The sequence below is a fragment of the Mustela putorius genome, unplaced genomic scaffold, assembly GCF_011764305.1.
Source record: "Mustela putorius furo isolate JIRA1106 unplaced genomic scaffold, ASM1176430v1.1 tig00003850_pilon_pilon_pilon, whole genome shotgun sequence".
In the NCBI taxonomy this organism is placed as follows: Eukaryota; Metazoa; Chordata; class Mammalia; order Carnivora; family Mustelidae; genus Mustela; species Mustela putorius.
In genome coordinates this window covers 12653676-12679641 of record NW_025422002.1, presented here as the reverse complement: position 1 = coordinate 12679641, position 25966 = coordinate 12653676, and the positions used below count along the sequence as shown (strand labels likewise).

The 25966-nt window shown below is 44.4% G+C and overlaps 2 protein-coding genes across 9 annotated transcripts in view; one reads left to right on the top strand and one right to left on the bottom strand.

The window, feature by feature from the left end:
- Nucleotides 1-1169, top strand: part of RAF1 (Raf-1 proto-oncogene, serine/threonine kinase) — an 86258-nt gene extending 85089 nt beyond the window's left edge. For all 8 annotated transcript variants that reach the window (XM_004738553.3, XM_004738555.3, XM_004738554.3 and 5 more), the window contains one exon: nt 107-1169. In XM_004738553.3, the coding sequence (XP_004738610.1) occupies nt 107-250 (144 nt within the window). In that variant the 3' untranslated portion in view covers nt 251-1169. The remainder of the gene's footprint in view (nt 1-106) is intronic.
- On the bottom strand, nt 1064-25747 carry MKRN2 (makorin ring finger protein 2). The gene is made up of 8 exons (XM_004738558.3): nt 25596-25747; nt 14807-14935; nt 13372-13553; nt 11924-12228; nt 10348-10562; nt 8404-8514; nt 2772-2916; nt 1064-2592 (listed from the first exon to the last, which is right to left on the bottom strand). The coding sequence occupies exons 1-8, from the start codon at nt 25619-25621 to the stop codon at nt 2455-2457; spliced, it is 1251 nt and encodes a 416-aa protein (XP_004738615.1). The 5' UTR covers nt 25622-25747; the 3' UTR covers nt 1064-2454.
- Nucleotides 25748-25966: the final 219 nt, after the last annotated feature.

Genomic DNA, 25966 nt, shown 5'->3' with positions numbered 1-25966 from the left:
CGGTGCCACAACTGGGGTCGGAAGGGCCTGCATTTGGGCTTTTCCCGGAAAAGCTGCTGCTCCCGCAGCGACACCAAGGCCACCTAATGACACCGCCCCGTTTCAGATCCTGTCTTCCATTGAGCTGCTCCAACATTCTCTGCCGAAAATCAACCGGAGCGCTTCTGAGCCATCCCTGCACCGGGCGGCCCACACTGAGGATATCAACGCCTGCACACTGACTACGTCCCCTAGACTGCCTGTCTTCTAGCTGACTTTGCACCTGCACTCAGGCCATCGGGGGAGTAAGGGAAGTCAGCAGGCACCACCTTTCTGCTCCCTTTTGATGGAGGCAGAGGGCTCATTTTCAGAGAAGCTGCTGCTAAGGACCTTCTAGACTACTCACAGGGCCTTAACTTCATGTTGCCTTCTTTTCTACCCTTTCTGGCCCTGGGAGAAGGAAGCCATTCGAAATGCTGGTTTGTCCTGCTCCCTCCCTGCATCCCCTATGCTCTTGAGCCGAGAGCCTTCTCCAGAGCCCTCTCCAGATGCACCCACAGCTGCCAGATTTGGCAGTATGTGATCTGGGGCCCCAGCTGTTGGCTGAATATTTTTTTTTTTTTTAGGGCCAAAAAAAAAAAAAAAAAAAAAAAAAGCACTCAGAGGGGAAATGAAGGTAGCAGACAAACCAGCCCTGATGTGGACATGTGGATTGTGGATATCAGCTCCTAGGAGGAATGCTTATCATGGGAAGGACTATTCTTCAGAGGGTGGTGTGGCGTCAAACAGTAGTTTTGCACGTAACACACCAAACAGCCCAGGACTGTTGAGAGACCATGGCTGCCTGAAGGAGCACTGGTACTATGGACCTTGACTTTGCGGACACTTCTTTCCTTGGAGATCTCTTGGGACGGTTTTCCAGAAGAGGTGCTTGGCCCACCCCTCCCAGTCTTCGCCCTTTCAGGGAGCAGTCTTCCATCATGCTGAATCTGTCTTCCAGAAGTTGCCCCTGTGGGGCGGGGCCACCGGGCCAGCCTTTCTCTTCAGTCACATCATGTGGATGCAAGGAAGCCAGGAGTACAGGTTTTCTTGATGATTGGGGTTTTAATTTTGTTTTTATTGCGCCTGACAAAATACAGTTATCTGATGGTTCCTCAATTATGTTATTTTAATAAAATAAATTAAATGTAGGTTTAATGGCTGTTCTTTCCTTCTACTGAGCTCGAAGCTTGAACTCTTCCCCCCATCCTTTCATCCCTCCTGGAGCAAGAACACAAGCAGCAGGAAATGGGCCCAGAGCCTCTACTGGGAAGGAATTTACATCAGCCTTTGTGCTGTCACATTTCACTAAAGAGTTTACTATAAAAATTCTCCAAACAGTCCACTCTAACCTCAGGTAAGAGTAGACCTTTTTCTACCCACTCTTTAGTGCATTTTATAAAATATTTGGTATCTCTATAAGCTGTTTATAAAAATAGATTAATTCAGGCTTGGGGGGAGTTTGTTCTGATTCACAATGTTATATTCCTTCAATTAAAGTCACAAATTAGCATAGAGGACTTGTTCTTTTAGGACCAATTCTGGGTCAGAAGTAGAAACTTTGTTGGGTGCTGTTAACTTTTTACAAAATTGGCAATCAAAGCCATGCTTTACAGATCAAATGGGTGAGCAGGGGCCACACACAAGAGCATGTGTGTGCTGAACCCCTAGTAAAGTGACTCTTGGGGCATGAGCCCAAGAGCCCCAAGGAAGCCCACAGGTGACAGGCAGGTGTTTCCCTGGAGCAGGTGGCCCCAACACCAATCAGAAATGAGGGGCTATACCTCTGCTTTGCTGCGCTACACTTCCCACTGCTCCGAGAGCCCCTGCCCTTAGAGGGAAGAAGGTTTACACTCTGTTGACTGAACACATGGGCAACTCCTGCTCTGATGGGGGACACCAAAGAGCACTACAAGTTTTATGCTAAGGTGTGCGGTGCCCACTGTAAGTTGATTTATACAGAGCTTTTTGAAAAACGGTTTTTGGCTACACACTAAGTACACTAGGGAAATCCACTACAGAGGAATCATCTCACAGGGGTGAAGAATCCTTTGTCAAGGAAAACAAATCTGCTTTAAGGGCAGTTGCAAGGTGACTGTTTCTAGGGAGCTAAAGCTCAAGGACAGGAGCCAGGCTGCTTTTAAAAGCAATCAGTCAAAACTCTGGCTGCTTAGCTGGTTCCCCTGAGGAGCCTGAGGTGCAACTCAAGAGATCAACTAGAAAAGGAGCGATTCCGTATACTTGTTGGGTCATTTTATATCTTTCACTCCTCCCATGGCTGTAATAATGGAGAGGGGATGAGACCAAGGTTAAGTACAACCCCAGTCAAATCCAAGCCACGTGCCACCTTGGGTTGCAGTAAACGAGCTCCGCACACCCTAGCTTGGGGAAGGCTTGGCCGGCAGAACCCAAGATGCAGGGGGAACCGTCTACTACTTAGGGTTCTGATGATTCCACTCCAGACAGGTGCATGAAGAGGTCCCCAAGCTCTGTCATGTCGACATCTTCATTGCTGGGGACATGCCGGCTTTCTCGATTCTCAATGAAATCCCAGAGCCGCACTGAATTAAAGAACTGCAAAAACAGCCAGCAAATATACCCGGTTATTATTAATGGCAACATGAAGGCCATTTTATTTTTCTTTTGCTTACCTACCCCATTCCCTGCTGCCAAAGCTATCAGAGAAAGGGCCAGGAGCAGTACCTGGAAATGCCACCAGTAAGTGTCCTTGACAGAGATGGCAAAGTCCTTACCCTCACGGTGCCCTCAGAACTGAGCTGTTTCCGAGGTTTCTCAGGCTCTGCCAGCCGCCCGTCAGGATAAGCGTGGCGGTAAAGGCATTTGCTTCCAAATGGGCAGGTCCCCTTGCCTTGCTCAAAGTATTTACAAGCTTTTTTCCTGAAAAGTAGAAAGAAAAAGTCAGAGGATGTTGGAGAACCTGGGGCCCGGAAGAACCAAGGCCTTCCTCCATCCCTGCCAGAACTAGATGAGCCTTACTTTCTATGTAGGGAAGATGAGGCTCAGTGAGGTTAGGATGCTGACTTCCAAGAGGATCATACTGTCATGGTGACATGGCAGCCTCACACAAAACTGAACCTGCACAGGGGACTCCAGGGGAGCACAGGCCTGACAGCAACTCTGGGCCAGCTGTCTGGGCTCCAAAGTTCTGAAGCTGGGCTATTTGCCTCAGCTAAAAGTCCCACTAGGAACCCCACCCAGGGAAATTTCCCTTCCTCCTGGCCAGCAATGATGTCAAGGAAGAGGAAGCCTTGACGGAGGAGGCACGAAAAAGCAGTGAACATTAGCCCCTGTCCAAAGTCCCACGTCTCATTCCAATTTTCCTTGGTCTCCACCCTCTAGATCTAGAGCAGGCTTCTTAACCATGGACCCCTTCTCAGAGCATTGTTTTTAAATGGATAAAATATAATACACACAGTAAAAATTTAACTTTTTGCTGTGTTCTTTAGGCATATCTTCAGGCTCCAGAGGAAAAAACCACCAACCAGAAATTTCCTATTCCTTTTTACTTAAATGAAATTTGACTTAGACAATTGTAAATGGTCCCAAGGTGAAGAAGAGGTAGAGATGCCCAAGAAGGCAAGGGGGCATCTGGGACTGCTGAGGAAGGGAAGTTGCACAGAGAAAGCCATAGCAGCTGGGGTATGTGACAGTGACATGAGAAGGAAGGGGGACTCCTTGATGCCAGTGTTTTTCTGTCTTCTCAGACAAGAGGATGGCAGAGTGGCACTTGGGTGGCTCAGTGGGTTAAAGCCTCTGCCTTCGGCTCAGGTCATGATTCCAAGGTCCTGGGATTGAGCCCCGAATCGGGCTCTCTGCTCAGCAGGGAGCCTGCTTCCCTTGCTCTCTCTGCCTACTTGTGATCTCTGTTAAACAGATAAAATCTTTAAAAAAAAAAAAAAAAAGGAGGATGGCAGAGATCGGTGATGAGGGTGGCTGAGACCTCAGAGCAGCACCAAGAAAGTTCCCTTGACAACTGTCCAAGGAGTACTGCGCTCGTCCGGATGGCGCCTGCTCCTCCCAGGTCTGACCCTGGTGCCAGCTGGGGAGTGGATCCGAGCAGAGCTGTGTGCATCCACCCCCAAGGCTCTGAGTAAACCTTCCGATAACTGCTCAAGCAGTGAGTTCTCACCAGACTGCTGCTGGACCCTGGTTTTAATAAACTCAACAGGTTCCAGAAATCATTCTCTATTCCTGCCCCCAAATAACCATGCTTTTCCTTCCCCAGCCTTACCTGGTCACCAAGGACAAAAGCTTCCAGTGCACGCAGACTGCCGCCTTGTTCTCAGCTCCCCCATCCGACTGTTAGTCCTGCTTACAGAGCACCTCCCCAGTCACCCCATCCCTTCTGTCCCTACACTGCTGAAGCCATGTGGGTACTGTCCTCTGCTACCCGCCTGCCATAGTCATTTCTTAACTGGCCTCCTTTCCACCAGCTTCCAGCCTCTTCACACTACAACTGAGGAGCATGCCGAACAGTCACTTGTTCTGCCCCCTTAGATTTCAATGCAATCTATCCCACAGGTCCTACCACATCCTTCCACTCCTCCTGCTCCCCCCACACAACATGTGTTACCATTCTGCACCCATGCCATTCGGTTCCCCCTCGCCCTCAACACACGTGATAGCTGTTTACGTTTCATGGCTCTGAGTCCCCATGCCGCTTTTCCTGATGCTCTCAGGTGGCTCCAAGTGCTTTCTCTGTTGGGACATGCGGCTTGGGCCTCTTGTGAAGAATTTGTCACCAGAAAACACGTATCATAATTGCCCTTTTGTGATTTCCCTTGAAATTATCTTACTAATCTGTACTCTATGTCCCCCACTGGTGCTTAGCTTGAAGAAGCCTAGCCCATAGTAGGTGCACAGTAAATATGTGTGAAATGCATAAAAACACCATCATCAATGAAAACTAAGGCCAGAAAAGACCCAAACAGAAAGAACACGAGAATTTCCAGGTCACTCCAGCATAGCTGCTTCCTGCAGGCTGGCCCCTCTGCCTTGCCACTCCTGCCCTCTGGTGGATGGACATGTGCCACCACGTGTGAGGGGGAACTTAAATAACGGATAGGCAGTCTGAAGGAAACTTTAAAAAAGGGAGTTGAGGGAAATTGGAAGGGGAGGTGAATCATGAGAGACTATGGACTCTGAAAAACAATCTGAGGTTTTTGAAGGGGTTGGGGGTAGGAGGTTGGGGGATCCAGGTGGTGGATATTGGAGAGGGCACGGATTGCATGGAGCACTGGGTGTGGTGCAAAAATAATACTGTTATGCTGAAAAAATAAAAAAAAATTTAAAAAAAAAGGGGGGGGAACATGCAGTGCCCTTTAGTACAGGGAAGCACACTTCTCCCAGAGCCAACCCTCGGGCAGTTAACTAGCAATACCAATTTTTAAAAGACCCAAAGGCACTGGAACATGAACAGCAGGAGGATTCCAAGAAATCAGACACTGAAAAGAACAGAATGACAAGAAGAAAGTTATCTTTCTCAGAAAAAACAGCTTTCGGCCTAGAGCAAGCCAAAGTTAGGTGTCTAAAACTCCAGGGGCAAATCCACAGTCTCCTTGGCCTGAACAGAGCACCCACTGGAAGGTGGGGAAGCAGTCCCGCACACAGAAGGGCACCAGAAGGAGGATTCCAAATACAATGTATTAATTCTGTCCAAAGATTTGGCCCAGACATCAGTGCAGCAGAAGCTCACAGCCACTTAGCTGAGGACAAGAAAACCAAACAGATGAGAACTGCTGCCCCAAAGCTGGAATTTAAACACTTTACCTGCATGTAAGAACATCAACACTATATTGCCTCACTTAAGAGAATCAAGAATCTTGACAAGATAACACTGGCAGGCTATAATCCAAAATGATTCAATATACAAAGAATCAGGAAAATGAGACCTAGAAACCAATTTCAAGATGACAAGGCGTTCAAAGCAGCAACCACTGGAAAAGATTAACAGCGAGGGGAAAGAAACTGGAAAGACATGAACAGACCCCAAATTCTGTGCAGCAGTATCAGTCTATTACATGTTATTAAGAGTCCCAGAAGAAGAAAAAGGGCAGGAAAAAAATCTGATGGCCAAAATTTCCCTAAATTTGGTGAATGACAAAACCTTACAGATTCTGAGAAAACCACTCCCAGGCAAAATAGCAAGCTGCTGGAAATGAAGACAGACAATCTTGAAAGAAACCCCAGAAAAACTACATACTACAATCTAAATTATCACTGACTTCTCAGAAACTAGAGGCCAGAAAACAGTGGAACAACATTTGCAAAATACTAAAAGAAAATGAAGAAACGAACTATTAACCCCAAATTGTATTCACTGAAAAAGGAGACAAAGATGTAAAGAGGACTGGTCAGACCAGGATATCCAGTGAAAATATCCTTTAAGAATGAGAAGCTGTTTCTGCTAAAAAGAAAAGAATTCATCATCAGCAGATTCAATAAATGTTAAATAAAGGCAGTTCTTGAGGCTGAAGGTAAATTATACCAACTGGAAGGAATTATACACCAAGTCAAAGAACACTGGAAATGGTATCTGAGTAAATAGAAACCACCTTTTTTTTTTCTCTTAAAAAAAAAAAAATCATAGTATTTACCTTGCTAGGTTCTAGTGTATGTACATACTATATCCATATCTTGTAACAGTGAAGTTGCAGGATACAAAATTGACTAACAATGAACTACCAGAAAGAGAAATTAAGAAAAAAACCAACCCCACTCACAATTGCATCAAAAAAGAATAAAATACCTAGGAATAAATTTAGCAGAGAAGATGAAACAGACTTGTATGCTGAAAAAAATGAAAGGCGTAACAATCTGCAGACTGAAAGCAATCCTATCAAAATCCCAATGGCATGTTTCAAAGACAAAGGACAAACAACTCCAAAATTGTATAAAAACTTTTATATAAAAGATCTCAGTGTATTGCCGAAGTAATCCTCAGAAAGAGTAACAAAGCTGGAGACAGCACATTTCCTGATTTCAAGCTGTACTACAAAGCTACAGTAACCCAAACAGAAAAACAGCACAGTACTAGCAGAAAAACAGACAAATAGATCAATGGGACAGAACAGAGGGCCCAGAAATGGGCCCATGCAGATGTGGTCAATTTACAACAAAGGAGCCAGGGATATTCAACGGGAAAAAGACAATCTCTCCAATAAAGGATTTTGGGGAACCTGGACCACTATCTTACACCATACACAAAAATCAGCTCAAAATTGGAAGGCCTGAACGTAAGCCCTGAAAACATAAAAACACAGAGGGTAATAAGCTCCTGGACATTGGTCTTGGCAATGTTCTTTATGGATTTGCCACCAAAAACAAAGGCAACAAAAGCAAAAATTAAAAAGTGGGACCACACCAAACTAAAAAGTTTTTGTAGAGCAAAGGAAGTCAAACAAAATGAAAAGGCAACCTACTAAATGGGAGTAAATATTTGCAAATCATCTATCCGGATAAGGGGGTAATATCCAAAATACATAAAGAATTTACACAAGAGCAAAAACAACCACCACATTCCATTTAAAAATGGGCAGAGGAACTGAACAGACATTTTCCCAAAGAAGACATCTAAATGTCCAACAGACACAGGAAAAGGCACTCGGCATCACTAATCATCAGGGAAATGCAAATCACCACCACAATGAGATAGTAACTCACATGTGTTAAAAGAATTATCTACACTTCCATGTTTGCTATAACATTAGTCATAATAGCCAAGACCAAGACACAAAATGACCCATGTGTCTGTCAAGAGATGAATGGATGAAGATGTGGCACATACATGAAATGGAATATTATTCAGCTAGGACAGAAAAGGAAATTCTGCCATTTGTGACAACATGGGCAGACCTCGAGGACATTATGCTAAGTGACATAAGCCAGACAGAGGAAAAACAAATGCTGCCGGAGATCACTTGCTGGTGTCTGAACCAAACACAAACAGGCAAACTTACATAGTAAAAAAGGGGTTGCCAGAGGCTAAGGGGTAGGATAAATAAGGAAAAGTTGATAAAAGGGTCCCAACCTTCAATTCAGCTCTATGACGAATACATAGATGAACACATGATGAAACATGATGATTACAGTTGATAACACTGTTTATAAAACTGAAATTTGCTAAGAGTAGAACCTGGAGGTTCTCACACACACACACAAAAAAATCAACAAGATGGGAGTATCCTTTCACAATGTAGATCCAATCACCATAATGACCCTTCAAATATCTTACAATTTTATTTGTTAATTATACCTCAAAGCTGAAATTTTAAAAATTACATTATCTTGTGGGGTTGGAAGGTATGTAAATACAAGCATTTGTCAGGCAGGCACCAGAATCCTATCTGAGCTCAAAGTACTTACCCCATTCCCTGTTTGAAAGCTTCAATCAACTCATTCTTTTTATTCTGATCTTCTACCCAGTACACACTTGGAATTACAAACTCTGATATCACACGGCATTCTGGACAAGACCTGAAATGAGAATCAGGGTTAGTATGGGAGAGAGGAAGCTATAAATCTAGTGCACACGCACCACCAAACCCCTTGCTCAAATGCATGAGCACTCCAAATGTTTTCCAACCAAAAATTCCACAAGGTGAAATCACAATCCTCTCAGAACCTTCTTTACTGCTTTCTTAAGTTTTGATTTAAATTCCAGTTAAAATATAGTGTAATATTAGTTTCAGGTGTAGAACCTTACTTACTGTTAAAAACATGTTCTTCTCAACAATAAGACAACTCAATTTGGGGTGCTTGGTAGGCTCAGTCAGGGGAACACAGAACTCCCGATCTCAGGGTTGTGAGTTCAAGCCCCCACTGGGTATAGAGATTACTCAAAAATAAAATCTTTGAAGCAAACAAAAAATCCAATTTTAAAATGGGCAAAAGATTCGAGTGGGCATTTCTGCAAAATGGCCAAAAAGCATAGAAAAAGATGCTCAAGATCATTCGTTATCAGAGAAATACAAATCAAAACCATAAGATACCACCTCACACCTATCAGGATGGCTACAATGAGAAATACAGACAATAACCAGAGTTGATGAGGTTGGGGAGCAACTGGACCCCTCCTATGCTGCTGGAGTGGCCACTGTGGAAAACAGCCTGGCAGTTCCTCAAAATGCTGAACAGTTACCGTAAGGCTCAGCAACCCAGTCCTAGCCCTCTACCCAAAAGAAAGAAACACTGGCCACATGACAGCTTGTCCTTGAGTATTCACAGCAGCATTATTCCCAATAACCTAAAGAAGGAAACAATCCAAATGCCTGTCAGCTGAGGTGCTGCACGAACTGTGGACATCTGCATAGGGCAGGCTCTCAGCCCGGCGCGCAGGCATGGAGTCCAGGCACGTGTGGACGGGTGAGCGCTGAGGGCGGTCTGCGGGGGGAAAGCAGGCAGACCCAGAAAGGCTGCATGTCGTGGGACTCCATCTACAACCAATGCCCAGGACAGGCAAAGCCGGAGGCCAGAAAGCAGAGGAGTGGCTGCTGGTGGTTGGGAGGAGCAGGGAGGAGCAGGGAGGAAATGGGCAGTGAATGCACACAGAGGTTCCTTTTTGGCATGATGAAAATGTTCTATAATTAGACTGAAGTGATGGTGGCCACAACTGCGGAATGACTAGTAACCACTTTTATCTCAGTAAAGCAGCTATTTGTCCAAACACATGGGATTTCAGGCACATTACTTGACTTCACTCTACCCCAGTTTTGTTCTCTATAAATGAGAATGATCACTGGGTCTGAGAACTATGAGCTACTATGTGTGAAGAGTTTCTAACAGTACACGGCACACATTCACTTTTCAGTATGAGTAAGCTCTTCCCCTGGCCCTCTGCAGAATTTCAGAATCCTGTGTTGGCTCCATGGAGCACATACTGTGTATCATACCTTACGTGAGATGTGTTACATGTACTATTCCATTTAATCCTCAAACAACCCTATCTTACAGATAAAAAAAAAAGTAAAATCAAAGGTGGAAATCAGCCTAAAGGCAAACCACCAGTAACTGTTAGTGCTGGAGTCCAAAAGGCCAGTGCTATGAACACCTTCTCCTACAGATGACCCCCGCTGAGTGTCCCCAAACACGCTGATGGTCAGCAGGAGTTGTTACCTATTTTTAAAAGGAAAAGCACCTGGGCTCAAGAAGGCTACTAGATGTGCCCAGGCTCCTGCAATCACAGGCTTGGACTTGCCAGTTGAATCTTCACACTAAAGGACAGTGTGGGGGATTAAGAATAGACAGAAGAAGGCCCCCAGTCAAACACCCTCCCCAGCTTCCACAGCAGAGACCCTTAGCTGCACTTACTTAATAATTGGGTTCTCAAACTGCTTGGCACATCTCCACTGCCGGATGCAGGACAAGCAGTATGTGTGATTGCAGTTGGAGAGAATCCCAAATCTCCTCTCAGAAGCAGATGCCTTCTCGAGGACCACTTCCATGCAGATACTGCACACTTTGTCCTGACTTGCTTGGAAGGCAAAGGCCTTTTCCATCTCATGTTCGAAAGTCGACATGCAGATCTCAAGTATGGAGAGAAAGGAGGGCCACACTGTTAGGTTCTGGGCTGTTGGACACAAAGTTCTCTCAGACCACAAAAAAGACTTCACACCATCACCTGCCCAGCTTTCCTAGCATGGTATGGTCACCTCCAGTTTAGAACCGAGACTTTGGAGGTCCCAAAAGAGTCGAGGCCCTGCGTGGAATCACAGAGTTCCCAGAGTCTGGGAATCCGGTCTCCTGGCTCTTCTGGGCACCGTTAACCCACTCTGAACTATACCAATATCCGAAATGCTGAACAGGGGCGCCTGGGTGGCTCAGTGCGTTAAAGCCTCTGCCTTCAGCTCAGGTCATGATCCCGGGGTCCTGGGATCGAGCCCCACATCTGGCTCTCTGCTCTGTGGGGAGCCTGCTTTCCTCCTCTCTCTCTACTTGTGATCTCTGTCTGTCCAATAAATAAATAAATAAATAAATCTTAAAAAAAAAAAAAAAAAGAAAGAAAGAAAGAAAGAAAGAAAAAAAAGAAATGCTGAACAATCCTTAACTTGAAACATCAGGCTGGTCGTCCAGACTCAGAGGTAAGCAGCACCACTTCTCAAGAGAACAGGTTATTTAATAAAGGTATTCATTCAGGAAGCAGGTGCTGAATACTCCCAGGTGAAGCACCATGTATCAGGCATGAGAGTCAATGCCAAGAGCACGAAGACCCAGACTCTGCCTTGGGAGCTCTTGGTGGACACAGATGGGAGACCAAGCACATGTACAGCACAAAGCCCTCAACACACCTGGGTGCAGAGGAAAGTTCTTCTTCTGCACTCCCCTGAATATGCCCATGGAAGACAATGGGGCCTCTATGCACCATGGCCAGTTCGTCATCATGAGCTCTAACACTGAGGCTGTGGACTCCTGTCTCTCTTACCCACCTGTGTGCCAAGCACACAGAGCCTAGAGTGAGGCGACACCTCCATGAACACTGGGGACCTAATGACCTGAAAGGTCCCTTCTAACACTTGGCTCCTCAAATTCTCTAGAACTTGGCGTGTCTGGACCCCAGCCACAAGGATATGTAAACCTATAGATATGTAAGGATACGGAGGATGTGTGTGTTTTTCTCTCATACACAAACACGAACACACACACACCACACTCCTGAGTTAGATTTGTCCCCTGAACTTTGCAATACCTCTTCCCTTTTTCTTTATTCTAAATAATCAAAAACTGTCAAAATGACAACAGGAAAAAGGACTTGGAAACAGGATTATAAACATGCCACGTACATATTGAGGGCATTATTGACAGATGATTACAGGAATACCAATAATTTTGTCATTTAGCACATTTTAAGTTTCTTAAAATAAGTTCAAGCAAATGCTTGCAGTTTTACCTTCTCATGAGCTTTCCTTTGCTCTGGGTCAAAGGGATGCAGGACTCGTAACCTACAGATTTCACACAATTCTCCATGCAAGTAGACACAAGCATCCCCAAATCGGCACTCCCCCGCCGCTGCGTAGGGACACAGCTGCTGCTCACTGCTGTAGGAGCTGCTGGCTTCTAGGTCATCAAGGCCACTCCTGATCGCATCAAGGTAGGAATGCGGCTTCATCTCTGGGCTATTCTGGGGATCACTGCAGCCTCCTGGAGTACTCACCATACTTGAGCAAGTCTTTTCTTCAGCCATGCCAGAGAGATCTTAATACAAAACACACAGCATGCACATAAATGAAATCTGGCCCAAACCTTGTGGTAAGCAGTTAGTAAAAACCTAACAGATTAAGTAATTCTGACCTTGGGAATTTCACTGTTTGGATCACACAGAAAAAAACAGGGCAAGAAGGAAAACCAGAAAGAATAGTATAAAATGTTCACAGTGACATTACTATAATCATGATTTTTTTTTAAATGGAAAGAACATAATTGGCAACACAGGAAATTCACAAAACAGACATGATATTCAAAAGAACAGGAAAGCTGCTGTTAAAAATGACAAATATGGAAATGTCAACCCACTGACCAGTTAACACTTAAAAAATGATAATAATGTTAATTTTTTTAAACACCAAAATTAAGTCTATGGGAATTTAGAATGAAGTCAATAAAATACAGTGCTTTCCTTTATATTAGTAAAGACACCTATCATAGAGTAAACTAGAATGAAAATCTAGTGAGTCTTTGGATCCTGAGACCAGTGTCAAACCCCTCTAGGCCTCCTTCCCACCGTATTCACTTCTGGCCTCTTAAGAGAGGACATTTGACTAGCACGATTGTTTGCTTAGGATGGAATCTACCTAGCTTATGCCACACAATTCCAAGAACCAGAAATCCCTTTACTTGCTGAGGACCAGCCAATAAAAATAAGCTTTATGATCTGTAGTCTACTTCCTCCCCAAACCCCAAAATGCTGCTCTATTACCAAAACTGCAAATGAAGACACCACACTGGCTGAGCACAGTAACTAAGACTAGGAGCTGACCTAGAAGTAAAACAGTGAAACACGCTCCTTATCAAATTATGTAGCTTTGAGATGAGTGGCCTGGTGCTTCTCAGAACTGGGGAACCACCCCATGGAGACAGCAATTACACACTGACAAAAGGACCCTTTTTATGTCTTGTCAGGCCAGACTTGGCAGTGTGCCCAGAATGCAGGCAGAACACATCACCTGAATGCTCTGTAGCCAAAGGAAGCTCTTCTCAGGACAGGTCTGGTGTCTATACTTGAACAGCGGGCAAGGGGACTAGGTCAGGAGCCCTGACAAGAGAGGGCCAGAAAGGTACATCACGAACAAACAGGACTGCTTTTCCTAAAGAAACAACAAAATGACTCTGCTCACTCACTTCGGTCTCTAAGTACCAGTGTTCTCTTTTCCCGTTTCCCAGGCTCATGTAAGTTCGTTTTCACAATAGATGCAGCAAAGTCAGAAGCAGGGTGAGCACCGTGGAAACCCGGGGAGGGCACGCCATGGGGCGTGGTGCCCACGGCACCACCAGCTGCAGCAGAAGGCCTCGTGTGATCGTATCTAAACAAAACACATAGCAAATGCATTAGGGACACACTACCTGCACGAGTCTCCCACACTCCCGAGACGTGAACCATCTTTTCCTCTGCTCCACTTGTGGAGGTGGAGAATGAGATGATCTTTTCCCATATTTTAAATGATAAAAGGCTTATCAATTAGTAAGAAATGCCTGGTAATTTAGAGTGAGTAGTAGGTACACTGCTGTCTATCACCACACTTAAGTGTCCTTGGGAGGACAAAATACCCCAGGTCACACACAGAAATCCTGAAAATTCCAGTCAGATGTTGAAGTGAAGTCTCCTGACACCCAAGTCATGTTCTTCTGGCAGGAGTGCCCCAAAAGTTAATGACGGCCAGTGTTAAGAGCTTGAGACGGCCTTTCCTGGACTGAGGTCTCTCTGGGACATGTACTGGCTGGGGGTAGGTGGGTGGGAGCTTTGGGGTGGGTGGGCGACTTCTATAGCCTCCACTTGGTACAAGAAAGAACATACCAGTCCTTCACTATAAAAGCACTTGAACAGGTTTTTGGAATGTTTTCCTGTTTAGAATCTATAAAACTTGCCTATAGATGTGAGTGAGGGAAAAGGCAGACTCTATATGCATAGAAATGTTCACTGCAAGGTTATTCATAGCAAAAAAACAAAACAAAACAAAAACTGGAAACCAATTAACTATCTAAGAGAAGAACAGCTAATAAAATAATGGTATGCTAACATTATGAAACATAAAATTACAGTTAGGAAATAAAGTAGCAGCTTAGAGAAAAGCTTGCGACATGTTAAGTGAGGAGAAAAGATACACACACACACAGTGAGTAAAATTTTGTAAGAGACTCATAAGAATAAGGCCTGAAAAGTATTTTGAAAAATTAAAATTACTTTCATTAAAATGAAACAGATTTCAAAATGACCTTCTGTACTTTTTATTGTTAAATTACTTTCAAATTAGAATTTTCCTCTCATCAGGGCTCCTGGGTGGCTCAATTAGGCATCTGACTCTTGATTTTAGCTGATGTCATGATCTGAGGGTCAGGAGACTGAGCCCTGCCACAGGGCCTGCAGGGGGCATGGAGCCAGTTTGGAAATCTCTTTCTCCCTCCCTCTCTGCCCCTTACCCCCTAAGCTCTCTAAAATAAATAAATCTTAAAAAGAAAAAATTTTCCCTCATCAACACCCATGCTCTAAATGAAGGATCCAAGTTCCTGACAGTATTTAAGCTGATAGAACAGCTGGGAGCAGCTGTGCGGCTCTTACCTGCAACGTGTCCCATAGGCGCAGTAGCCCTTCTGATAGTATTTGCAGATGGTGGATGGCTTGCTGTTCGCCAAGTCATGTGAGAACAAGCACTGGTTTCCTTCCCGACACACACCATGCATAAAATATCTGAAGAGATAAGCAAGGGCATAGAACTTTCAGAGGCACACTTTGCTTTATAAAACCACCATATTTCTTGAATCTAGCATACAAATGCTTATTATACATGTAGTATGTATCAAGGCTCTATTAGGCACTGGAGAGAGATATATTTACTTGATTCTAAGACACAATGATTTTTGAATCATCACAACTTATTTAATGACCGTTTTCTGGAAGAAAAACCCCATACATTTAAGATATACCCTCTTGATTTGAGATGTTACATATGTAAATGTGAGACTCAAATACTCTGAAAAACTGTTCTCTCTGTTCTCATGGAACTTAAAGGGTATGGTTATAAAGGAATCAGAGACCTGGACCCAATACCCAGCCCTGCCGTATAAGAGCAAGTCACAAAATAAATTTCCCCATGCCTCACTGTCTTGATCTATAAAATGAAAATTACACTATCTACTGGGTCGTAAAGCACAATAATTAAGCTGACAGTTACAACAGTGACCTGTGCCTTATCATAAAGCATGCAGAGTGTTGAGGAGACACATACCAGGAACTGAACTGAGAGAGGTCAGGCCAGAGGTCAGGCCCAAGCACAGTCTGCAAAGTGGTGGAGGTGCCCATAGGACAGGGGAGAGAGAAGAGAGCAAGAAAAATGCACAGAAGGGAGGCACTGTGAGGGAGCACAAACAAGCCTGCCAGAAGACGAGGCCGGAGTATCATTTAATTGTGCTCCAAGTTACCCTGGTGTCAGCTGAAATACTGATGACTGAATCTTAAAATGAAGGATAACAAAGGACCCACAGCCGAGTCAACTTAGGAAATGGCACAGTCTGTTCTTTCTCAGAGATTTACAACACACAGTAGCATAGGAAAGGTTCTGAGAGTCCTGTCACAAAGAAAACTGTTTACAAGCATACTTCTTCCTATTATTGTCTCTGCAGATAACTACATTTTATAAATTGGAGATTTGTGGCAAGACTGTTTCGAGCATGGTGCCGTTTTCCAACAGCATTTACTCACATCATGTCTGTGTGTCACATTTTGGTAATTCTTATAATACTTTACACTTTTTCATTATTATTATACTTATTATGGTGATCTATACTCAGTGATCTTTGATGCTGCTATTGTAATTGTTTTAGAGTACCATGAACACTGCCCATATGCAATGGGGGGAATTTAACCAATAAATAAATGTGTTCTGACTCCTCCAACAACAGGCCGTTCCCCATCTCTCCCCCCTCTCCTTGGGTGGCTCCCTATTCCCTGACACACAATACTCAAACTTGGCCAATTAATAACCCTATAGTGACTTCTAACTGTTCAAGTGAAATGAAGAGTCACAAGCCTCTTACTTTATTTAAAAGCCAGATATCATTCAACTTAGTGAGGAAGGCATGCTGACAACTGAGACAGACCAAAAGCTAGGCCTCTTGGACCCAAGAGTTAGCCAAGTTGTGAAGGCAAAGGAAAAGTTCTTGAAGGAAACTGAAAGTGCTATTCCAGTGAACACACAAATGGTTAAGAAAGTGTAACAACCTGAATGCTGATACAGAGAAGATTGTAGTGGTCTGGAGAGAAGGTAACACCAGCCACAGCATCCCCTTAAGTCAGAGCCTCACGGAGTGCAAGACCCTCTCCCTGTCATTCTGTGAAGGCTGAGCGAGGTGTGGAAGCTGCAGAAGAGAAGTGTGAAGCTGGCAGAGGTGGTTCACGAGGGTGAAGGAGAGAAGCCGTCTCCGTGACAGAAAAGAGCAAGTGAAGCAGCCAGTGTTGGTGCAGAAGCTGCAACGCGTCGCCCAGATCTCGCTGAGATCACAAATGAAGGTGGCCGCCCTAAACGACAGATTTCCAGTGCAGATGAAACAGCCTTGTAGTGCAAGAAGAAGCCATCGAGGACCCTCAGAGCTAGAGAGAAGTCAGTGCCTGGCTTCAGAGCTTCTAAGGGTAGACTGACTCTCTTGTTAGGATCTAATGCAGCTGGTGACATGAAATTGAAGCCAGTGCTCATTTATCATGCAGAAAATCCTAGGGCCCTTAAGAATTATGCCAAATCTACTTTGCCTGTTCTCTATAAATAGAACAAAGCCTGAATGACAACACATCTGTTTACAATGTGTTTTCCTGAATTTTTAAAGTCCACTGTTGAGACCTGCTGCTCAGAAAAAAAGATTCCTGACAAAATACTGTTGCCCACTGACAATGCATCTGGTCACCCAAGAGTTTTGGTGGAGATGTACAAGAATCATGTTGTTTTCATGCCTGCTACCACAACATTCATTCTGTAGCCTAGCGACCAGGGAGTGATTTCAGTTTTCAAGTTTTCTTATTTAGGAAATAAACTACATAAAGGTACTGCTGCCATAGATAATGATTCCTCTGGTGGAGCTTGGCAAAGTCCATTGAGAACCTTCCAGTAAGGATTCCCCATTCTAGATTCTATTAAGAACATTTGTGGGGCACCTGGGTGGCTCAGTGGGTTAAAGCCTCTGCCTTCGGCTCGGGTCATGATACCGGGGTCCTGGGATCGAGCATCGGGCTCTCTGCTCGGCGGGGGGGCCTGCTTCCTCCTCTCTCTCTGCCTGCTTCTCTGCCTACTTGTGATCTCTATCTGTCAAGTAAATAAATAAAATCTTAAAAAAACATTTGTGATGTGTGGGAAAAAGTTAGATTATCAACATTAATAGGAGTCTGGAAGAAGCTGATTCTCATGGAGGACTTTAAGGGGTTCAGGACTGCCCTGGAGGGAGCAACTGCAGATATGGTGAAAACAGCAAAAGAACTATAATCAGAAGTGGAGCCCAAAGACATGACTGAATTGCTGTGAACTTGTGATCAAACTTGAACGGATGAAGAGTTGCTTCTTATGGATGAGCAAAGAAAGTGTTTTTGTGAGATCTGCTCTTATTGCAGATGCTGTGAAGACTGCTGAGATGACAACAAAGATTTAGAATATGACATAAACTCAGCTGATAAAGCAGTGGAAGGGTTTGAGAGGAGGGACTCCAATTTTGAAAGAAGTTCTACTGTGGGTAGGAAGCTATCAAACGGCATCATATGCCACAGAGAAACTGTTTGTGAAAGGAAGAGTCAATCAATGTGGCAACTTTTATTGTCTTATTCTGAGCAAACGGCCACAGCCACCCTAGCCTTCAGCAATCCCCACCGTGATGGGTCAGCTGCCAACAACACTGAGACCACACCCTCCACCAGCAAAAAGATTACAACTTGCTGAAGGTTCAGAGGATGGTTAGAATTTATCAAGAAACAATTTTTAAATTAAGGTATGTGCATGGTTTTAGACATAATGCTACTGCACAATTAATAGACTACATTATAAACATAACTTTTATAAATGCTGGGAGACCAAATAGGTTCAACTTGACTCACTTTATTGCAAAATTTGCTATATCACAGTGGCCTGGAACCAAACATGCACTATTTTGGAAGCATGCTTGTATGGTTATTAAACACACCCTTTCCCAGGCTTCTTTCAGAAAAAGCCACTTGAGCTGCAGGGTGGAAGACAGACTTGGAGAGGGCTGAAAGTGCAGGGGAAGAGCCTGTCAGGAGGTTGCTTTGTAAAGGAGCTTCATCTGTGAACCCATGTTTTAACTTAGTTAAAAAAAAATTTTATGGAAAATTTCAAACATATACAAATGTTAACCAAAGGGCAGAATGAACTCTCAAATGCTGAGACTCAAAGAGACTCAAAGAGAGGCGATAACTTACATACAGAGGGTCAAACTGCTAGGATGGGTCCCCAACTCTAGTCTTCCCAGATAGCCCTGACCTTCTCCCTGTCACTCTGCCTTTGCCCATGCTGTGGCCTCTGTCAAAAACACTGCATCCCATATTTCAGTGCACTGAACTGCCTTCCTTTGTGGACCAGCCCAGGAAGACCTCACCCTCCAGCCTACTGTGCACTTTGCCTCCCTCGACCCAGAAGACTCACTAGCGGCAGCCACAAACTAAGGTGCTTCCTAGTCTGAGGCCTCTGACTGGAGAGAGCTAGTTCTTAGACACACACGTCAGGAATATCTAGTCTCTAATGAAGAAAGCCTGGGAACAGTGTCAGAAAGGCACAGCTAGAACATCACTAAATGTGACTGAACACAGAAAGTCTAAACCTAACCAATTATATGGGTGTGCCTGGAACTGGAGATAGGCTTAGCAACAGAAGGAAGGTCTCTCAGGTAAGTCAGGAAGGCCTGAAAGACCCAGACTGCCCTTTCTAGACAAAGAATGCCAGATAACACAAGTGACAATTCATGCTGCACATCAGCCTATGTGATTGGCCTGGGAGCCTGCCTTAGCTGGAGGCCACAAGATTTGAAGACCATCAACCCTTCCTGACTCACTAACGTACTTTCAACTTTCCTCACCTGTTCATCTTCCAAAAAGCAGAGGAACTATTGGCCAGGCCCCCTAAAACTTCCTTTTCTCTCAGGAAAATGAGAAAAGGGTATCTAATTTTTAGGTCTCTCTTGAATTTAGCTAGCAGAGCCATCTCTAAGTACACCAACAGAATAAAACTTCTGAGCCTACAACGATGAGAACAGGATCCTATGACTTACGTGACTAGACAGAGGTGTCATCCTATGGGTTTTCCTAGGTCATCAGCTAGGCTTTTCCCAGGCAAAGCCCCCTTGGGAGTCTTCCACTAGATCACAGGCTATAAGTAACTTGCTTTAAGGCGGCTGTAGGTTAACTTAAAAAAAAAAAAAAAAAAGGGCACAGAACCTGACAAACTATACAAAAAGGTTTTATTATTGTTGTTGTTGTTGTTAGAAAACTTAAAAGGGGGCGCCTGGGTGGCTCAGTGGGTTAAGCCGCTGCCTTCGGCTCAGGTCATGATCTCGGGGTCCTGGGATCGAGTCCCACATCGGGCTCTCTGCTCAGCGGGGGGCCTGCTTCCCTTCCTCTCTCTCTGTGATCTCTTCCCTTCCTCTCTCCTACTGTGATCTCTCTCTGTCAAATAAATAAATAAAATCTTTAAAAAAAAAAAAAAAGAAAAGAAAACTTAAAAGGAACTTAAAAAAAAAGGCCTGTACAAAAAGGATCTTTTCATCCACAGTACTGACTTTAAAAGTGTGCAGAAAAGAGTTAACACAGTAAGTCTGAGCCTGCTATCCTTAGAAAAGCCTATTTACAAGCTGGTCCCTGCCTAGCCTCTGGAGCATGACTGATAAATAGTTTCACTACATGGTTAGAAAATTTCCCGAAGTGATATGACTGGCTCACTGTCTTCATACTCTACAATGTGGTTTATGCTGACATCTGCTTTCCTTCTGGGAGTCTGGAATTTCGGTAGATGCTAAGCAGAAGGTGACCAGCCTGGGCAGTGAATCTTTAATGGACTTCTTTAGGCACATGTTGCTGCATTTTTGTTGCTGGGGGGAAAGTATGCTCTGTAACCTTTTATGGGAAGGAGTGAAGGCAGGAAGCCTGCACACAGGTTCCTCCAGAGGCTACCTGTGCCTTTTTCCCATATGACCTAGCCATGACTTCTTACTTTATCACAGTAGTAAATCTTAGTCTGCAGTAGAATTATACACATGGAGTCCTGTGGGTTGTTCTAGCCAATCTCTGGACGTTAAGAGTCCTGGGCACAAAAGTATATTATATAATATTATATTCCTAAAGAGTTGAATAATTCTGAGAAATGCTGTAAGACTACATTATTTTAATCGTCCTTAAATATGGCAATCTTTGAAGGTATAAAAGGAGAAAAAAATCAGCACCAAGAGCCAACTCTGAATGACAAAGAGAATTAGTAAACTCAAATACTGGAAGAGAACAGGCTCAAAGTGGCTAAATGAACAGTTCCACAAAAGTAAGATCTAGTAAATACTTCAATAGTTTATTTTGGGGAAACTAAACAAGAAGAGTTCCTTAAAAAGGAGGGGCGGGGAAGGGAATGTGGGGGTAGGAGACTACCAGAGGTCTTTTTACCAAACACTATTTGTTAACCAAGCATGCAAAAGGACAGATTCTTAGTGATGTTCTTAAAAGGGTGGCTTTTTATAATTCTACTGCCTCCCCTAAGTCCTGTTCAGACAACCTGCCTTTCAAACCCCACTCACTATCTTTCTCATTAAGAAAACAAATATTTAACCACCAACTAAAGCTTCTAGTTAGTTTTGCCACCTATAAGCTGGTGACTTCATGTAAGGCATTTCACTTCTGTAAGTGATTAAGTGGAGATTTAAACAGCTTCAAAAATAACTTCTAGACCACCATCAGTGTCTTCAAGAAAGAGGATCATGAAACTAGAGTTATATAAGAGATGAAACCAGCTCAGTACTATTTTTGTAGTATATGTCATCATTGTCACTCCCCAGTGACGAACACAAAACTAGCTTAAACATATCTTGCTTGTCCTTTGGGGCATTTTGTCAATGGCTTAGAGCTATCTATCCCTATCTATGTTATACTAAGCGTAACCCAGGCCTCTTTCTTTTTCTTTCCTCAAGAATTTATTTATTTATTTGACAGAGAGAAAGAGCACACAAATGAGGGGAGTGACAGAGGCAGAGGGATAAGCAGACACCCTGCTGAACAGGGAGCCGCATGCGGGGTTCTATGACCTGAGCTGAAGGCAGATGCTTAACTCACTGAACCACTCAGGTGCCCCCAGGCCTCTTTCACTTAACACGCTGTAATGAACTTCCAACAGCTCAATCTTCCTAATGGTGAAACCATCCCTTGTATCTTCCTAGAGAGAAGACTGAGACATGAATTGAGGTGGGGGTAGGGAGTGGGGGCAGGTATTTGGGAGAGGGAAGTACATAGTTGGAGACCCAGAGGAGGGAGATTTCTGGGGGACACTCCAAAAGGTCTTTTATGTTGGTTGACTTCAAAGGACTGTTTCAGACAGTGTAGCTTTTATATGTTGCAAAGGACACTCGGTTCACTTCTAGCCACAGAACCACTAGCAGATCTAACTGCAGCTGAGGGCTGAGTCAAACAAAATCAATCCAGTTTCTTACCCGCCTTTCAACAGAGCATATCTCTAGCAAAATGCTTCTGTATACCATATCTGAGTATATGGGTAATCTGCATTCTCAGTGTCTTTTTTTTTTCTATTTCTCTACATATTTTCAGACTTAAATTTTATGGCTGTACGGCATGTAATAACAGATCTGTTGAGGGGGAAAGGGGTTAATGCTGGGCCCAGTGGCAGACCTGAATAGAAGTAGAGATGAAGTATAGTATAGTGGTCAACACTCTGAAATCAGAGAGCTTACTATATGAACTTGAGCAAGTTATATAAATTTCCCCATTCATAATATAATAATTGTACTTCCTAGACTGCAATGATAGACTACTCTAAGGTTTGGCTGAGACAATGCATGTAAGTGCTTAGCCTACCACACAAACACGATCATTTGTTGTTATTATCTAATCTGTTAGCCAACCTGGCTAGTTGGGCATTACCAAGTCCATTTTACAGGTGAGGAAGTTGTGGCACAGGTGGTACCAGTATCAGAATCCAGAACTGCCCAACTCCAGAACTCAAGCTCTTCTACTACTTATTGCTGACAAGGTCTTTTATGTTTTGTGACTTCCAAAGAATTAAAAGTTCTAAGCTTGGTGCTCTAAGGAAACAAATTCCAGGTCTTCACCTAGTGATGATAAGACAAAGGGACCTCTATCACAAGAGGCAGTAGAAAAGAAAGCAGGCATAAAGGCCTGCACCAGTGCTTTGAAAAAAGAATGGAAGACACAGGGAAATGGTTAGCAAGAAGAATCAGCAAAAAATAACTCCAAACTTGAGATTCTGATTAGAGTGGCATGCTCAAAAATCAGGAGGGCTGACTGACAGCACAACTGTGTGAGCAGCCATTCTTGCCATTTCAAGCAATAAACATATGGAATGTCTTTGTCCTTAAACTGGGAATCCTAGCATCTCATACCCATCTCTTGGAGAAACATCTGTGTATCAGAATAGAAGCAAAACTAACACTTTGTGTTGCTGCTATTCAGAATAAGCATGTACATCACATCCCACAGCCAGGAAAACAAACCAAAAAACCAATTTGCACCCTCAGATAAATCAAAATCAGCTGATCACCCTGTTAAGGTCTGGTCCCCCAAATAAATCGTATCTTGAACATTTCCTGTGAATCACCAATGTCTGGAGGTTAAGACTTTAGTGAATAAGAAAGTGAGAAAAGCTTTTCCATTATGAAACATTAAAGTAAATTTCGTTCTCTAGGTAATACTGCAGTTTTTTTCATTTAAATGTGTTCTGTTTTGGGGGTACCCAGGTGGCTCAGTCAGCTAAGTGTCTGCCTCTTGGGAGTCTTGGTTTCAGCTCCAGTCATGACCTTAGGGTGCTGGGTTCAAGGCCCATGGCAGGCTCTTAGATCCGCAGAGAGTTTGCTTCAGATTCTCTCTCTCCTTCAGCCCCTGTCCCTGCTCTCACACGCTTGTGTTCTCTAATAAATAAATTTTTAAGAAAGTGTTCTTTTTTTTTTTTTAAGATTTTTATTTATTTATCAGAGAGAGTGGGGGGAAAGAGCGAGCACAGGCACACAGAATGGCAGGCAGAGGCAGAGGGAGAAGCAGGCTCCCTGCTGAGCAAGGAGTCCAATGTGGGACTTGATCCCAGGATGCTGGGATCATGACCTGAGCCGAAGGCAGCTGCTTAACCCACTGAGCCACCCAGGCGTCCAGAAAGTGTTCTGTTTTTTATTTGGTAAGGCAATCCTTGTGAGATCTGACTCCTTCAGACCCTTTTGCAAGTAAACTTCTTTTAGTTTCTATGTTTCTGCATGCATTTTCCTTTCAAATGTGCATATGAAAAGCTTTAAAAATTCCTGCAGTGAAGAAACTTTAGCATCTCCCACATTTATTTGGAGCCATGCAGTCAATTAAAGTATAGACTCTAATGCCACACCTTGGCCATTTGGAAGCTGAATAACCCAGGGCAATGAGATTCCGTTTCACAAACTATAGAACAGTGAGGGTTACTAGGTTACATATGATATGGCTGGTAGAGCACCTCAAAGAGCACCCAGCACATAGTACAGCCACCGCCCCCCCACCAGTTAGTACTTAGGAAGTGACCCCTCTCCAACATTCCAACCCACTCTTGACTTTACATGCAATATTATCCTGCAGGATGCCTCTGTTTGGGAAACAGAATTAAAAGTTTTCAGGTTAGGCCATCTCCCAGCACAGAAGGAAAAAGCCAAGATGATCCTGATTTAAATTTTGCTCCTGCATTTAGATGTGAAGTTAGGGGCAAATCTCAAGTCCTTCTGAACATAAGATGTCTGTAAAACTAGATACTACACAGAGTTGAGATTCAATTATAAAATATAAATGTGTACTCTTTTGTGGACACATCTTAAGAGGAGTAATCAGAATATGCTATACAATTACTCAGCATACTTGCTTTATACAAATAAAAATGAACACACACAGGTCTTCACAAAAGATCTTCTAGCACAAATAACCAAGCAAAATTATTTTCTATAGATACTATGTGCAAATTTCTGACAACTGCTTCATATAAGCCACCTGGGCTTTGAGCCAACTACTTGAACAGTTAATATGTACTAATACTAACAGAAAACTTTTTACATAGTCCCTTCATAATTATTCATGCTAATGAAGAACCGTAACAACACATATGATACTTAAAGTGCTTATTACATAACCAAACCATACGACTGATTTTGGGGGGCAATGTTTCCCACACAGGTTTTACTGAAACCAATCATTAAAATAAAAATCTGCACTCTCCAAGCATCAGTTCTGTAAGACTAGGAACCCAGTATCGGTAAGCCACAGGTTCACCAAGGAACGAGGGTGTTATACAACCAAGCTCTTTCTGCTTCGCAGGAGCAGCCACAGTGCAGCATCCGGTTTTGAATTTTCTACACCATCCATCCATCACTGTTGTATTTCTCCACGTAAATGGGTGTCTCAGTAAGAGTATCACTTAATCTCTTTCAGTCCGAATGCCCTGCACTGTAAAATGGACATCATTATCTGCCTAGTAGCGTTACTGTGAAGGGTAATGACCGTGAATATAGAGCACTTGGAAAGATGCGGAGCACTTCACCAACTTCCAGTAAACGTTACCCGCCATTATTATTTTCCGCACAATTGTTACTTGCCGACTCTCTGCAAGTTTAGATTGCATGGGAGTTCTAAAAACTCTTAGAAAACGAAGCCCGCTTTCGGGACCGAAGCTTCTTCGAGGCCCATATCATCGATCAGCAGCCTATTCCTGCGTGGTATCCCCATCTGTAAACGACCACTTAGCTTCCCTTTACCCGAATCTCCTTTTCCAGCTAAACTCGAAGTTCCAAGAGCCCCACCCCCACCGCCAGGCCCCAGAGCCCTGCACCGCCCAGGCCAGCACGCTCTTCCAGCCCAAAGGCCCCCGCGCCGGCGTCGCCGGGGGTCTCCGCCCCAACACACCGCCACCCACACGCCGGGTGCCGGTCTCCGGCCGCAGCGCGAGCTCCGCGTAGAGAAGCCGGACCGCGAACAGCTGAGCAACTTCTCAAGAACCCGCTCCTGCCTCAGTTTCCCTGGTGGTGGGGCTGCGGTGCACCCGCCGCTCGGGGCCCGGCGCGGGGGATTGGGGGGATGAGAAGGGAAGTGAAGTGGCCTTGCGCTCCCGGTCGCCGCGGCGCCGCGCACCGACCTGCAAGTGACCTGCTTGGTGCTCATGGTGGTCGGGCTTGAGGGGCCTCGTCGTGCCGCCGCCTCTAGCACTGGCCGCCACGGTCGCCGCCTCGGCCTCGGCCCTGCCCATTCCGCGCGGCCGCGTCACGCCGGCGCACGCCGCCCCTCCCGTGTGGCACCTTTGTAGCGCCGGTGGGAAACCTCGTCGCCGTCACAATTGGTTCCGCCTAGAGGCTGAGGCCGGGCCGACCCTTTCCCATCCCCGCGCTCCAGGTCAGGCATTTCCGAGCCTCCTGGGCGATGCCCGGCTGGCATCCTAGCCCTCGCAGTCTTCCACCGTCCGTCCTTACAGTCGCCTCATTCCTCACAAGGCCACGTTCCCGCCTCTCC